General features: G+C 34.8%; 1 protein-coding gene across 4 annotated transcripts in view; it reads left to right on the forward strand.

Annotated features, from left to right (window-relative positions):
* The window catches only part of mitfb (melanocyte inducing transcription factor b), a 58,167-nt gene that overhangs the window by 37,416 nt on the left and 6,514 nt on the right, over nt 1-14,237 (forward strand). For all 4 annotated transcript variants that reach the window (XM_067371173.1, XM_067371174.1, XM_067371172.1 and 1 more), the window contains 6 exons: nt 7,729-7,959; nt 10,937-11,035; nt 12,482-12,599; nt 12,778-12,870; nt 13,777-13,833; nt 14,022-14,097. In XM_067371173.1, coding sequence (XP_067227274.1) covers nt 7,729-7,959; nt 10,937-11,035; nt 12,482-12,599; nt 12,778-12,870; nt 13,777-13,833; nt 14,022-14,097 — 674 coding nt within the window. The remainder of the gene's footprint in view (nt 1-7,728; nt 7,960-10,936; nt 11,036-12,481; nt 12,600-12,777; nt 12,871-13,776; nt 13,834-14,021; nt 14,098-14,237) is intronic.

Consider the following 14,237-nt stretch of genomic DNA (forward strand, 5'->3'; position numbering starts at 1 on the left):
GCACCTTAGTGTGTTTTTACACGTAGAAAAGGCAACAATTGTATTACACCGTCCAGTTTTTTCTTTGAACAATGATGTGAGCTCCTATTGCAATTTTTGATTCAGCATAAATGACCTACAATGGCGAAATTTTTCACAATCGGACAGAAAATCAAAAATACTGCCCTAACTTCACTAGCATAAGGCAGTGCGATATAAACAAACTCAGACTAGAACTGAACTGATATCTACCTCCTTGATGGCAGTCAAGTCTTTCAATTCAGTGGAAAAGTCGCTCATCTTCATAACATAAAGCTCACGTCCAACATATATTATATTTCTAAACCAGCACAGAAAGGACTTTTCTCCATCTCTTCCATTCTAATTTTCACTGCTTGCCCTCCATCGGTATTTTGCACGTCACCAGAACCACATGATTGCAAACAACCTATACTGGTATATATCGCAACACACCTAGTTGCCAGTATATCGAAATCATAAATCTGCAAAGTCTTCTCATAATATCATCATCAGTAGTGTTCTGTAGTTGTAGTTGTAGTTGATAGCTGTAGTGGGGAGTTTTTCAGTGAATAATATCTTTCATTTTGATCTGTTCTTCAAATAAAGCTATCATATGGTTTCATAAGACTTAATATAGCCCTAGTCATTATGGTCATTATGGAATACTGGTCATTTTTGGAACTCAACAGCATCAGTCTCCATTCACTTCTAGTATATAGAAAAAGAGCATCCTGGATATTCTGCTAAAAAAAAAAAAAAAAATCCGTCGACCACTATTAAGAACCCCTAGAGCACTAACCAAACAATGAGAGTTTTGTACATGTTAAGCAAAAACATTTTTATAGTGTTCAGCACTGCACTAGTGCAAGAGTTTGGTCATATTGTAAAACCTCAAACAATGTGTCTCATTCTTGGAGTCTCAGCATTGAGAAGGATGTTCTTGTGACAGTATCTGGCCAGAGGCAATGACCACCACACAACTCAACCAAAGACGAGACGATGAAGACAAATCTTTGTTAGTTGCCTTTGCCCTCTCAATTGCTTGAGCTTGTTCTCTATCAAAATGTGATTGAGAAACTTTCAGCTGCAAGACCCAGTTTGTTATTTAACTTTTGATCCATATCAAAATCCATTTTCATAATCCATTGATTCATTTTATGTAATTGATTTGAATCAAGTAACATTCAAGCAGGAAATACATAATTTACTCATCTTCATGTGATTGCAAACTTGAACATTAAAGTTTAGCAGAATATCTGAGCTGCTGTTTTTTCCATACATTGAAACTGTCTAGCACCAAAAATAAAAAATCTCATTTGCGAACAATAAATTATGGCATGCCAGGATGTGTGGCTCCAGACTAGGGATGTGCAACGATTAATCGCGATTAATCATTATCAAAATAAAAGTCTGTGTTTACGTAATATATGTGTGTGGTCTGTGTATAATAATTATGTATATATAAATACACACACATACACACACACACACACACACACACACACACACACACACACACACACACACACACACACACACACACACACACACACACACACACACACACACACACACACATATATATCTATTTATTTATATATATATATTTTATAGTACATGTAAATATAAATATTTTATATATAAATCTAATATTTTTCTTAAATATATACATGTATGTGTCTGTATTTACATATACATAACTATTATAAACAAAACACACACATATATTATGTAAACAGACTTTTATTTTGCAAACGATTAATCCCAATTAATCGTTGCACATCCCTACTCCAGACTTGATGTATGACAGGACAACCATGTACGAGCTATTATCATCAAACCTGACGAGACACCTCTTAATGCGTAGTTGCAAATTTGGATGTGCAGACAAGTCATATCGACAATAAGCTACATTTATGCTTAGTAAATAATAATGGATTTTACATTCAAATTCTTACAGTAACATCTTAAAAGAGCTTTAACACTCAATTTTACTTTGTAATTAAGCTTTATTAGCACTACAGATAACGTTTAATAGCACCAACATTAAACGGTGGTTTCATAAATTGTTTCATTCTTAAGGTTGTTTATAGACCACATTCAAATGTATACATAGCACAGCACAGCACAGCACATAGATTTAAAGAGTCCTTTGAATGTGCTCCACTTCATTCTCCTCTTAGGATAAAATCTTTATAGCTTTATGTTGAAACTTTGACATCCACAACCTCCTTAACTTCCAGTCTATCCCCTCAAGCCATGCTGAGAATAGATCCCTCTTATTTAAAGGAAAGTCTGCTTCTACCCAACATACAGTGCACAGCATAAATGAGTACACCTCCTCTGAAACTTAGCAAATTTAGCAATTACTCTTTACTTAGAAGACATGTTGTTCCAGCAAGTCTGCTTGATCAATTACCAAAGAAGCATGTCAAAATTATTCAGGAAAATTAAGATTTTCTTAACAAAGTTATAAAATATTGTGTTGCAAAAATGAGTACATCCTTCTGAAAGTTACTAAATAAAACTTTTTTTTTTTTTTTTTCTGGTGTAAGTTTTTATCTACAGCTAAGTATATTGTACCAAAACATTTAAAGAGTCATAATTTCTTGCCAGTTAAAAGTGTTATATAGCCCACTGAACCATTCTCAGACTTAATGGTGACAACAATGGAACCACTTGGGAGAGAACTGTCAGAAGACTTATTTTTTAGCACAAAAGAGGACAGTGGTACAAGAAGATTACCAAAACATTGTTTTAAATGTGAAAATATTGCAAAAGTAACACAGAAATTCAAAAACAATGGACTTCTGACAAGGCCTCTGAAATAACCAGGCTTTAATTTTAAGCTTTCATTTAGTGATGAGTGATTTTTTGATAGACAAAGAGCAGGAGAAATACCAAGCAAGTATCTCAGAGCCAGCAAAAGCTATGAGAAGAGTTTATCTCACATGGTAAGATGCAGCCTGCAGAAGTGACATGCATGGTTGTTGTCCACACTGGAACTACCTACTGTAGCCAATAAAGTCAATTAGCCTTTTCCAAAATATCCATACTCTGGTCTCATGAGACCAAATCAGTCATTTTGGATCTAACAGCATGGTGTTGCTGGAGGAGGAACACAGTGTGAAGTGCCTGGTTCACACAGTGAAGTTAGGTGGTTGTAAAGGTCTGATATAGGGATTAGGGATGGTAAGATTCAGTGCATCGGCATAAAAGTTAACAATGCAATGCATCAATTTAAAAAGGTGTGCATCACGATGCATCATTTCTAACATATTTGCATCGGTAAAAACTGATTTATTTATTATTAGGAGATCTGCTATACTTTTATTATTTAGAAAGTGTATGTGACCAATATTTTATATGTAGATTGATTTCTCATCTCTAAACTGTTTCTCAAGGTCGTCCTCTCATCACCACTGCTGCTATGTGAATATGACATATCACAACACTACAGAGACCGAGATGTGTCCTGAGAGTCTCAGTATATAGATTAACATGGCACTACAAAGGCCTGTTTGTGTAAGGGCCATATGTTAGAAGTCAGAAGGCACTTAAGTTAATTTATGATTTGATGTCTGTCTGAACTAAAGAAATAAAAGTGATCTATCTGTACCAAATTTTAGGGCCCTATGATTTCCGTGATGCTGAAAACAGACGGAATCGCGGAATCCGTTCACAAAAATGGAATTTACTGTATAACGCAGAATGTCAGGGAATTTGTCAAATTTTGGATGAATAAATCAAACGAAGGTGGGTACACTTAAATCAAATCGCGATGTGGACTAGTGTCTGCGAATAATAAACCGCAAAAAGACTATTTGAATATGAATCCTGCACGTTCTGCAAATACGTTTATTACACATACTGAAGCATGCATGACGCTCAGTGTTTTTTCCAGTGTCTTCATCTGACAATATGATGATATGAACACCTAAACTTCATCTCCAGAGCTGCTCTGAGAGTCACTTCATGAGCATTTTACTGTTTAATTTGAGAAAAACTATTGTCATATCATATACACACAGAAACTTCAAGATAATTTACGGCAACTCGTCAAAATAAAAGTTCAGTTTAACTTGTAACAGAACAGCCCTATTACTATTGTAGTGCAATATTACTATTGTACAGTATATTGTAATTTCTGTCATTAATTACTCACTTTCATGTAGTTCCACACCCGTAAGACCTTCGTTCATCTTCGGAACACAAATTAAGATATTTTTGATAAAATTTGGTGGCTCAGTGATGCCTCTATTGACAATAAGTTAATTTACACTTTCAAATGCCCAGAAAGGTATAAAAGAAATATTTAAAACAGCTCATGTGACTACAGTGGTTCAACCTTAATGTTATGAAGCGACAAGAATACTTTTTGTACTTTTTGAAGGTCTTACGGGTGTGGGACGACATGAGGGTGAGTAATTAATGACAGAATTTTCATTTTTGGGTGAACTAACCCTTTAATGTACTTCTACTACTACTACTACTACTACTAATAATAATAATAATAATAAATAATAATACAATAATTATTAAGACTTTATTTTTAATGGAATAATCACAATTTTTCATCCATTTTTTTAAACTTTTTTTTTTTAGTAAACCTGTTGTGCAGCACATTGTCCTCCCCAAAATAAAAGGGTTTATTTAAATATAATTTGAATAAAAAATAAATGAATTAAACCATTAAAATGGAATCCAGAAAAATGGATTTCATAGGGCCCTACATATCGCATAGCATCATATTTTTTTTCCCAATTGCATTGAATAGCATTGTGTTGAATGGAATTGAAATCAGATTGCAATGGGGTGAATTGTATAGCATCGCATCTGTAGCTGCTTCATATGTATCTTTAATTTATCGTTGGCTATGCATCGAGATGCGTATCGTATTGGCCTCAGTTATGGAGATGCACATCCCTAATAGGGATGTATGAGTGCCGAATGTGGGAGTTGCTTCATCACTGTGTGATGTAATACAAAAACTTGAAACAGAAGGTGCTACTCTCTCCTCATTCCCTGTGTTGTTGGGCATTTTTTCAACATGACAATGATTCTTTCTCCCTAGGTGAAAAACCTTCTGTGGACATGTATTTCACCCAGTCTTAACACTCTTGACCACCTGTGGGTTATTCTGTAGAGACGAGTTGAGCAACACTTCTCATTAAAGATCAGGCCATTTAAGGAGGTCATCGTCAAGGAGTTAAACAGAACAGATGTGATAATTTGTCTTATTCTTGTACACTCCATGCCAAGAAGTGTGAGAGCAGTATACTTAAAATCATGGAGGACATACTAAGTATTAGAATATTATACATTTGTTGAATTAAATCTAGGGTGTACTTGTTTCCGCAATCCTTCATTTAAACAAAATTGGCTAATTTACTTATTTTATGGATATTAATGTTTCTCTGTTTTTATTAAGTATATGTTTAATACATTTCAGTTTTGCCATCCTTCCATGCACTTAGGGCATGTCTAAATCCTCTTTTGCTATTTTAATGATGGAAAAAAATGGTTGGCTCCATTTTATATATACTGCGCCATTGACTTTAGACCAGTTTTTTGTGGGTCAATAGTGCAGTCGTTTTTAATTGCTTCAAAATAGCAACGCACCAACAATGCACCTGAACAAACCTTGTTTTCAGACCAGCACACCCATGGACGCACATATGGACACGAGTGCATTTGCATTTAAACAATGTGGCACTGGACGTGAAAATAATAACCGCGTCGGGCTAAAACTAGCAAAAAACACTTGCGTCGCGCCTGCCGTCACATTGCGCCGGGTGTATGATAGGGCCTCTCTATGATATTCTGATCTCTAGATAAATTTGTAGAATCACAAGAAAAATAAATGGCATATAAAGGGATAGTTTACCATCATTTACTCACACTCATGTTGTTCCAAACCTGCATGATGTTCTTAATAAAGTAATGGTAAAAGGTAACCATAATTTTTACCATTCTGACATTTCTTTTAACCCTAACCCGTACATCAGCACAATTTTTGGACCCTATTTTTACTGACTTGTTTTAGAGTGAGTGTTGTTATACGGATGACATTCAGTTTATTCATGCATACTTTATCGTTCCTCAGGGAACAGCTGGAAATGTGACGGTTTAGTTGTCAAAGATCACACGTGTGTTTCGTGAGCCTTTCTCACGTTTATAGCACTGAGATTTGAATTACTCCGCTCTGGCCTGAATTAGACAGTCAAAGAGTCTCTTCTGTAAATAGGATGGAGGTGGGAGACGTTTGTTGCTCTGGAGCTGCAGAAAGACTCCATTGTTTTAACCTGACACTGACGTCAAAGTTGCTCTATAAAGCAGAGAGGCATATTTTTACATAAAACAGCACAACGTCAGTAGTGTTTGTTGTGTCTTGCACTAATTGTTCAACAGACAAAACTAATCAGTTATTCACCCCTTTTTAAGGCACAACCAGCTGCAATCATTATTGGTTAAGTCAATTTAATAGATAGTAGCTTCAGTTGGTCAAACAGTGTTCAAGATTGAGGATTCGTTCACAGCCGTAAAGTGCTCTAACATATTTATAATAAATACTTAAACTAAAACTACTAGTACTAATAATAATATTAATGAGAATAAATGAACACCAGTGATTTGTGAGTGTAAAGGTCATTTTGTTTGGTTCATGTGGAGGAGGAACTTAAAGACTCTTAAGAGATGAATAATTGTGCTGTGAATAGAATGGGAGTCTATTTTGGGGAAAATAACAGTAATTATTATTAATTTGAGGAAGTCAGTGATGACAGAATTATTGGAAGTCACATATGGCCTTAAAAATAATTCAGTGTTTTAATCATGAGTAATAATAATAATGATAATTAAGACATCTATTAAAAACAATACATTATTGGTATTGTTGTTTTGGGGTGAAAAGCTTATGAAACATGTTTAGACATTTCACTCTTTGCAGATTATTTGTTTGTTTGTCTGTCTGTAATTTTTAGATCAAAAGAAAAAAAAAAAAAATTTCATTTGTGTGTTAATTATATTTCACTGTTATAACATAATAATAACCACAGATAAACAGCAACAATTAACAGCACAGCAAACTGAAGTACAATCTAGTTATAAAACAAATACATTTTAAATGAATTTAAAAAACAAAATTAAGTTGATTGTTTTTGAAATCTTTTAAACTACATAGTACACTGTAGTCGCTTCTCCACCATGGGCCAAACGGTTCTCACTGCTTGTTGCATTCCATGCCGATCCGGTCCAGGCGGTGCTGATATGGTTTAATTTTTCACTGTGGGACTGATAACGGATCTCTTTGGAATATAATATAAATGCGTCACACAAGAGTTTACAAACAACATGAGATGTAAATAGTGATCGCATTATGGATGATCAGATATTTATTTTTATTTTATTATTAACTTCACGAGAAACTGGCAGCCAGGCAACAGACAAGTGACCAATCCTGAGTGGCGACATCACTACACACATTCTGCCAGCACGGTTCAGTACGGTTAGACAACCATGATGGGAATTCCGGCCCAAGAACAGTTTGTAAATATAACTGAAACCATTCCTTACAATTCTTAGAACTGTTTGGCCGACGGTGGAAAAGCAGCTAATGTGTCACATTGTTCTTTCTGGAGAACATCATGTATAATGTGCCGGTATTTAGCTTTCAGCGAACTGTCTGTGATTCTAACTCTTCCTCTCTTTCTCTCTGTCTGTCTCAAGGTTCAAACACATCTTGAAAATCCCACAAAGTATCACATCCAGCAGGCACAGCGGCAGCAGGTGAAGGCGTATCTATCAACCACACTGGGAGGAAAGCTCGGATCGCAGGCTGTGAGCTTGCCGTGTCCCAACCAGGCCACCGATCACGGGGGAATGCCTCCGGGGCCGGGCAACAGCGCCCCCAACAGTCCCATGGCCTTACTGACCCTCAACTCCAACTGCGAGAAAGAGGTAACAACACTGTTTCAATTACTATAAAGAATACCAGAATCATTTACTTCAGCACTTTCTAAAAATAATGGGTAACAATTTACAATCAAGTTCTATTTGTTATCATTAGTTAACATGAAAAATACTTTAGCATTTAGCATTTATTAATGTTAGTTATCATTAATTTCATCATTTACTAATACATTATTAAAATCAAAACTTGTATTTTTTTAATATTATTTAAAGGATGATCGGGTTTATATTTATTAAAGGGTTAGTTCACCCCAAAATGAAAATTTTGTCATTAATTACTGACCCTCATGTCGTTCCAAAACTTCGTTCATCTTCAGAACACAAACAAAGTTCTTTTTGATAACAGAATGCTGTCAGATTTCCTTCCATTGACGACCTTTGCGAATTTAAGCAGAAGCTCAACCGAACCTGAATAACGCCTAAGAACAAACCTCTTCCGGAAGCTCAAACGTGCTGTGTTACACATGAGAACGAACCTCATTGGTTACGCAGCACGTTTGATCTTCCAGAAGAGGTTTGTTCTTGTGCGTTATTCAGGTTTGGTTGAGCTTCTGCTTATGTTCACTGATCAATGTTTACATTACATGCATTTTCATTTTGAGATGAACTAACCCTTTAACTAACGTTAACAATGATTAATAAACTGTAACAAGTTTTTTGTTCAGTGTTAATGTTAGTTATACTATGGGGCTGTTGAATGATTGGTTGACCAAAGTTCTAAGGTGTACAATTATTTTCAGGGAAACGCAGGGAAAGTAGTTCTAGGCAGGTCTTGACCGCATTGCAGTTCCATATCACTTCGCCAAATGATTTCAGTTATTTCAATAGGTCCTTACAACCTACAACCGCAAAAGAAACAAAACCCACACTGGCATTGACCAAACAAATCCTAAACAATAGGATCAAAACAACAAATTATTGTCATGTTTTTTGCCACAAAATACGTTTTATTGCGTCATGAAAGCACATACGCTCTCGCACGCTCTCTCTCTTTCAAACGTACACACGTGCTGTATAGTACTCGTTAACACAAATATCTAATCAGCCAATCACATGGCAGCAACTCAATGGCTTTAGGCATGTAGACATGGTCAAGACGATCTGCTGTAAAACGAACTGAGCATCAGAATAGACCTATTTTGTGTTTTGTGGGCAGAACCTACCTGGTGGAAAATGACAGTTCTGCAATAGAATGGAATAAAACAAAAAAGAAAGTTAATTTCGAGTTTATATCTCACAATTCTTAGAAGGAAAAACAGTATTGTGAGATATACTTGTTATTTTGTCTTTTTTCCTCAGAAATTCGAGTTTTCCCCTCAGAATTGTGATATAAACTCACAATTGTGAGTTATAAAGTCCGAACTGGGAGATATAAACATGAAAATGCAAGAATGAAAGAAAAAAGTCAGAATTGTGGGATAAAAATGTTTTTTAAAAACATTTTACATCGATAAAAAGTTATCGATGTAAAATGTTATAGGTTTAAATATTATTTCATGCTATAACTGCTATGTATGTATGTCCCATATGAACTGCATATGTGAATTCTGTTTACATCAAATTCATGCTTTAATAGTAGACTAATCATTGCAGGTTTCATCAGCCCAGTCTGTTACTTAAAACATAAACATCTGCGTTTAGCTTCAAAGGGCGTCTTATTCTATAAAAATGAAGACTATATTTTTTGCATTCCGATTCTGATGTCCAAAGGCACAACTAAATATTTTTCTCTTATTCTGTGTATTTTGCCTATTTTCCTCCAATTTTTACCACTGTTTTTGTATCAACAGTTCAGGCCGGTGCTGGTGTAATGGTGTGGGGGATATTTTTTCATGGCACACTTTGAGCCCCTTAGAACCATCTGAGCATTGTTTAAATGCCATAGCCTATAGTACCTGTAGTATACAGTACCTGAGTATTGTTGCTGACCTCTTTATGACACACAGTGTATCATCTTCTGATGGATACTTCCAGTAGTAATGCTCATTTCACAAAGCTCAAATCATTGCAAACTGGTTTCTTGAACAGGACATGAGTTCACTAAATTCAGATTACCTCCACAGTCTCCAGATCTCAATCCAATAGAGTAGCTTTGGGATGTGGCGGACAACGAGATTCATATCATGGATGTGTAGCCGACAAATCTGCAGTAACTGTGTGATGCTATCATGACATTATGGACCAGAAAAATTACGGGTAGGGTCCGACCCGGTACTAGCGAGGTGTACCTAATAAAGTGTCTGGGGAGTGTATTATTGCATGTATAACCGACACTAATAAAATCTAAAAGTGAATTGTTTTGAAAATAAAGTCATAATTGAATGATGGTACAAAACAGGCTTAACTTTTTTTTTCATACAAATTCAAATATTTCCTTTAATTTTGAGGTGAGATATGATCCAGACTTTGTTTTTTCGTGAGGTTCTGTCAGGATTTACGACAAGATCAAAACACGGATGTCGGGATCTTGAGACGGAAACCGGTAAAGAAGTCTAGACAGAGTTGATGGTTTCCTGATAGGTTCACGCGACAAACACATTCCTCACAACTCCATCAACATCTGTAAATGATGTATAAATAGATAGCGACATCATGAAGATGTCTCATTACCTGTTAATCAATAAAAATGATTTCAGTGAAGGAGCAAAGCCAACAGCACTGTGAATGTGTTGCTGAAACAGCTGGTGTGGACTGCGTCACTGCTCACGGTGTGATAGAGAGAGAGAGCTGCGCTAAAATACGTGTTAATAGATTAGAGAGGGTTTGGCACTGGCAGGATGAGCGCAACTCAGAGGAACTACATCGGTTTAATCGGAGTGATTTTCAGCATAGGAAATGGATGGATTTGAAATGTTTTGTTATTCCAGCACACTAGACACTTGAATTCTCTTCACAATGTTACACTATACCTCAGCGGATGACCTCTGACAGCTGTTGACACCTGATTGCTTTTGATTTTTCTCAGATGGATGATGTCATTGACGACATAATAAGTTTGGAATCAAGTTACAACGATGATATCATGGGACTCTCCTTGGACCCCGGACTTCAGATGGCCAATACGGTAGACACAAAATTTTACTTTTTTCTGTAACCTTGCTTATTCATTCTTACATCTTCAGCTCTTGTAAATACTAATGTGAATACATGGAAGGACCTATACTGTATATATGTAGATTTTGTGTAATAGTGCTGTTTGTTTTAAAGGCATCATGAGCACATGGACTGTGCCTTCACTAGTGACTACAAGGGAAATATATAAAAACAGTAGTAATAAAATGCAGGCTTTTTTATTATTATTATTTTACTTATCTAGTTTTTTTACTTGCAAAAAACAAAACAAAAAACAAAAACAGTAACAATACAATGAAATATGTATTTTTTTGCTTGCAAAATCTGTTAATATAATGACATTTTTATTTTATTTTGCCTTCAACAAATAGTAGTACTTTAATAGTAATAAACATGTATTAATATGTATTTATGTATTTAAATAATTAAATATTTTACATTTTATTAAAAAAAAGTAATATAATAGTAAAAATATAATATCTTTTTTGTTTTGTTTTTCTTGCAAAAAACTGCTAATGTAAAGATTTTTAATACATTTTCATTTTGCCTCAAAACAAACAAAAATCTGTAGTAATATATTATTAATAAATATGTATATATTTAATTTTGCTTGCAAAAAAGTTATAATGAAATATTTATTATTTTATTTTGCCTAAAAATGGTAGTAATATAATAGTAAAACATATGTATTTATTTAATTTTACTTGCAAAAAAGTTAATATTATGACATTCTTTTTTATTTTATTTTGCTTTCAAAAAACAAAAAATAGTAGTAATATATTAGAAATAAATATGTATTTATTTAATTTGCTTGCAGAAAAGTTAATATAATTAAATAGATATTATTTTACTTTGTTTTAGCTATTTTTATTTATTAATTTTTTGCTTGTTTTATTTTTTGCTGCTTGTAAAAAAAAAGTTTCAGAATACATGGCTACTTTTGAAAGGCCATCAATGGAGAAGGATGTTTTTTTTTTTTTTGTTTGTTTTTTTTGGAATTACGGCATCTACCAGCAGGGGCTAACAATGTTAACCAGTTAAACCCTGACCTCTTGCTTCAAAAGTGACTCAAGTATATATTCGAATTAACAGTGAATTTCATGAGACTGTCTCTTTCTGTCTTCTCACACAATCAGAGCTGTCGTTGGTGTCAGTTTTGCAGAAAGCAGCATGATCCAGCTGTCATCACCTGATTTAATGTCTGTCAAAGGAATAGTGAATAGTGATGAACATTCTGTCATCATTTACTCACTCCCATATCATTCCAAATCCAAAGGACTTGGAGTTCCAAATCCTTGGATATGTTTTTAGATGTTAGGCAGAACATTCAAGCTGTTTTTGTGAAAAAAAAGTCTTGTGAAGCCATATGACGTACTTCACAATATGATACACTTCAGTACAGTGAGACAATGAAATGTATATGGTCTTGTGTCTCTAGATTCCTGTGTCAGCAAACCTCTTGGACTTGTACAGTAACCCAGGCATGCCTCCTCCTGGACTCTCTATTAGTAATTCATGCCCTGCTAACCTGCCCAACATTAAAAGGGAATTCTCTGGTAAATTTCATTTATCTAACAATGGATGAGTTGGTTAATGCCATTCTATAGCGTCTAAGACCCTTCAGGCCTTTTGACGATGTGCTGAATTGTGTTTTACCTGTTAAAGTCAGTAAAAATGTCCTGTGAATGATGATAAGACTGAAATTGCAAACATATATGCTCGTATGCTACATAGTTACTCCATCTCCAGCCATGATGCACATGATGGACAAGCCCAGCTCCTGTAGCAACTTTGAGAACTATCAAAGGCCTGAAGGGTTTCCTGTGGGTACGTTCAACGATTCCTCTCCTTGTCTGCATGACTGTGTCATCTCTGAAACGTACTAACAATTTTATGGATTTGAATTACACATGAACATGCTCATATCGGTATATAAGAAAATGTTTTTAAAAAAGTGTGTGTGTGTGTGTGTTTATATATACGTGTGTGTGTGTGTATATACACACACACACACACACACACACACACACACACACACACACACACACACACACACACACACACACACACACACACACACACACACACACACACACACACACACACACACATAAATATATATATATATATATATATATATATATATATATATATATATATATATATATATATATATATATATATATATATATATATATATATATATATATATATATATATATGTATATGTATATGTATATAAGCAGCAATATTGTGAAGTAAAGTGTCATATGATCCTTCAGAAATCATTCTAATATGCCAGTTTGCTGCTCAAGAAACATTTCTTATTATTATCAATGTTGTGCTGCTTATATATAAATAAATATATATATATATATTTAGATTCTGTGCAGTGTGCTTTATTATATACTGCAAATTATGGCAAAAACAGTAGGTCATCTGAGCATTTATATGCATACAGAATATTTACTCACAGTATGCATACTCTATACTACGGTAAAAGTAAAAGCTCTATGTGATGGTATTTTATTACAAATGAAGCCAAAGAGAAAATTGCTGTTCATATTCTGTAGAGGAAGTGATCTAGATTTTATGGACAAGGGATTTGGGTGAGAGAAAATATGCTATAAAAGTTGACTGCAGTGACATTACAAGGGTGCCAGTTTCACATCTGTGAAATAAATAAACGTCCTGCTTTCAGTTTCTCCTCTCACCTCCCTTTGTATTTTTTAGAGGCAGAAGTTCGTGCTCTTGCAAAGGAAAGGCAAAAAAAGGACAACCATAACTTAAGTGAGTTTCCTTTTTTATGTCCTAAAGCCTGATTCCGATTACCAAAGACAGTCATTCGACTCGTCCCTCAGTTTGTAAAAATAAGCTAAAATGGCAAAGTTATTGTCTGAGTCCCACATACTTCTTAGTGGATTACTGTAAATGTGATTTGAGTGTTTAGTATAACATGCATTTTTCATCTGTTTCAGTTGAGAGGCGACGAAGATTCAACATTAACGATCGAATCAAAGAACTGGGGACTCTGATTCCTAAATCCAATGACCCGTAAGGACAACAATGTTCAATAGATAAACAGTTACACATGAACCAGATGAATACATGCTATTATTACAGCAGATGCTGATGCTGTACATAGAGAGTACTATCAGATGTGCTGTTGTCAGCTGAGGACGTGTGTGTGTTCC

The sequence above is a fragment of the Chanodichthys erythropterus genome, chromosome 20, assembly GCF_024489055.1.
Source record: "Chanodichthys erythropterus isolate Z2021 chromosome 20, ASM2448905v1, whole genome shotgun sequence".
NCBI classification, from domain to species: Eukaryota; Metazoa; Chordata; class Actinopteri; order Cypriniformes; family Xenocyprididae; genus Chanodichthys; species Chanodichthys erythropterus.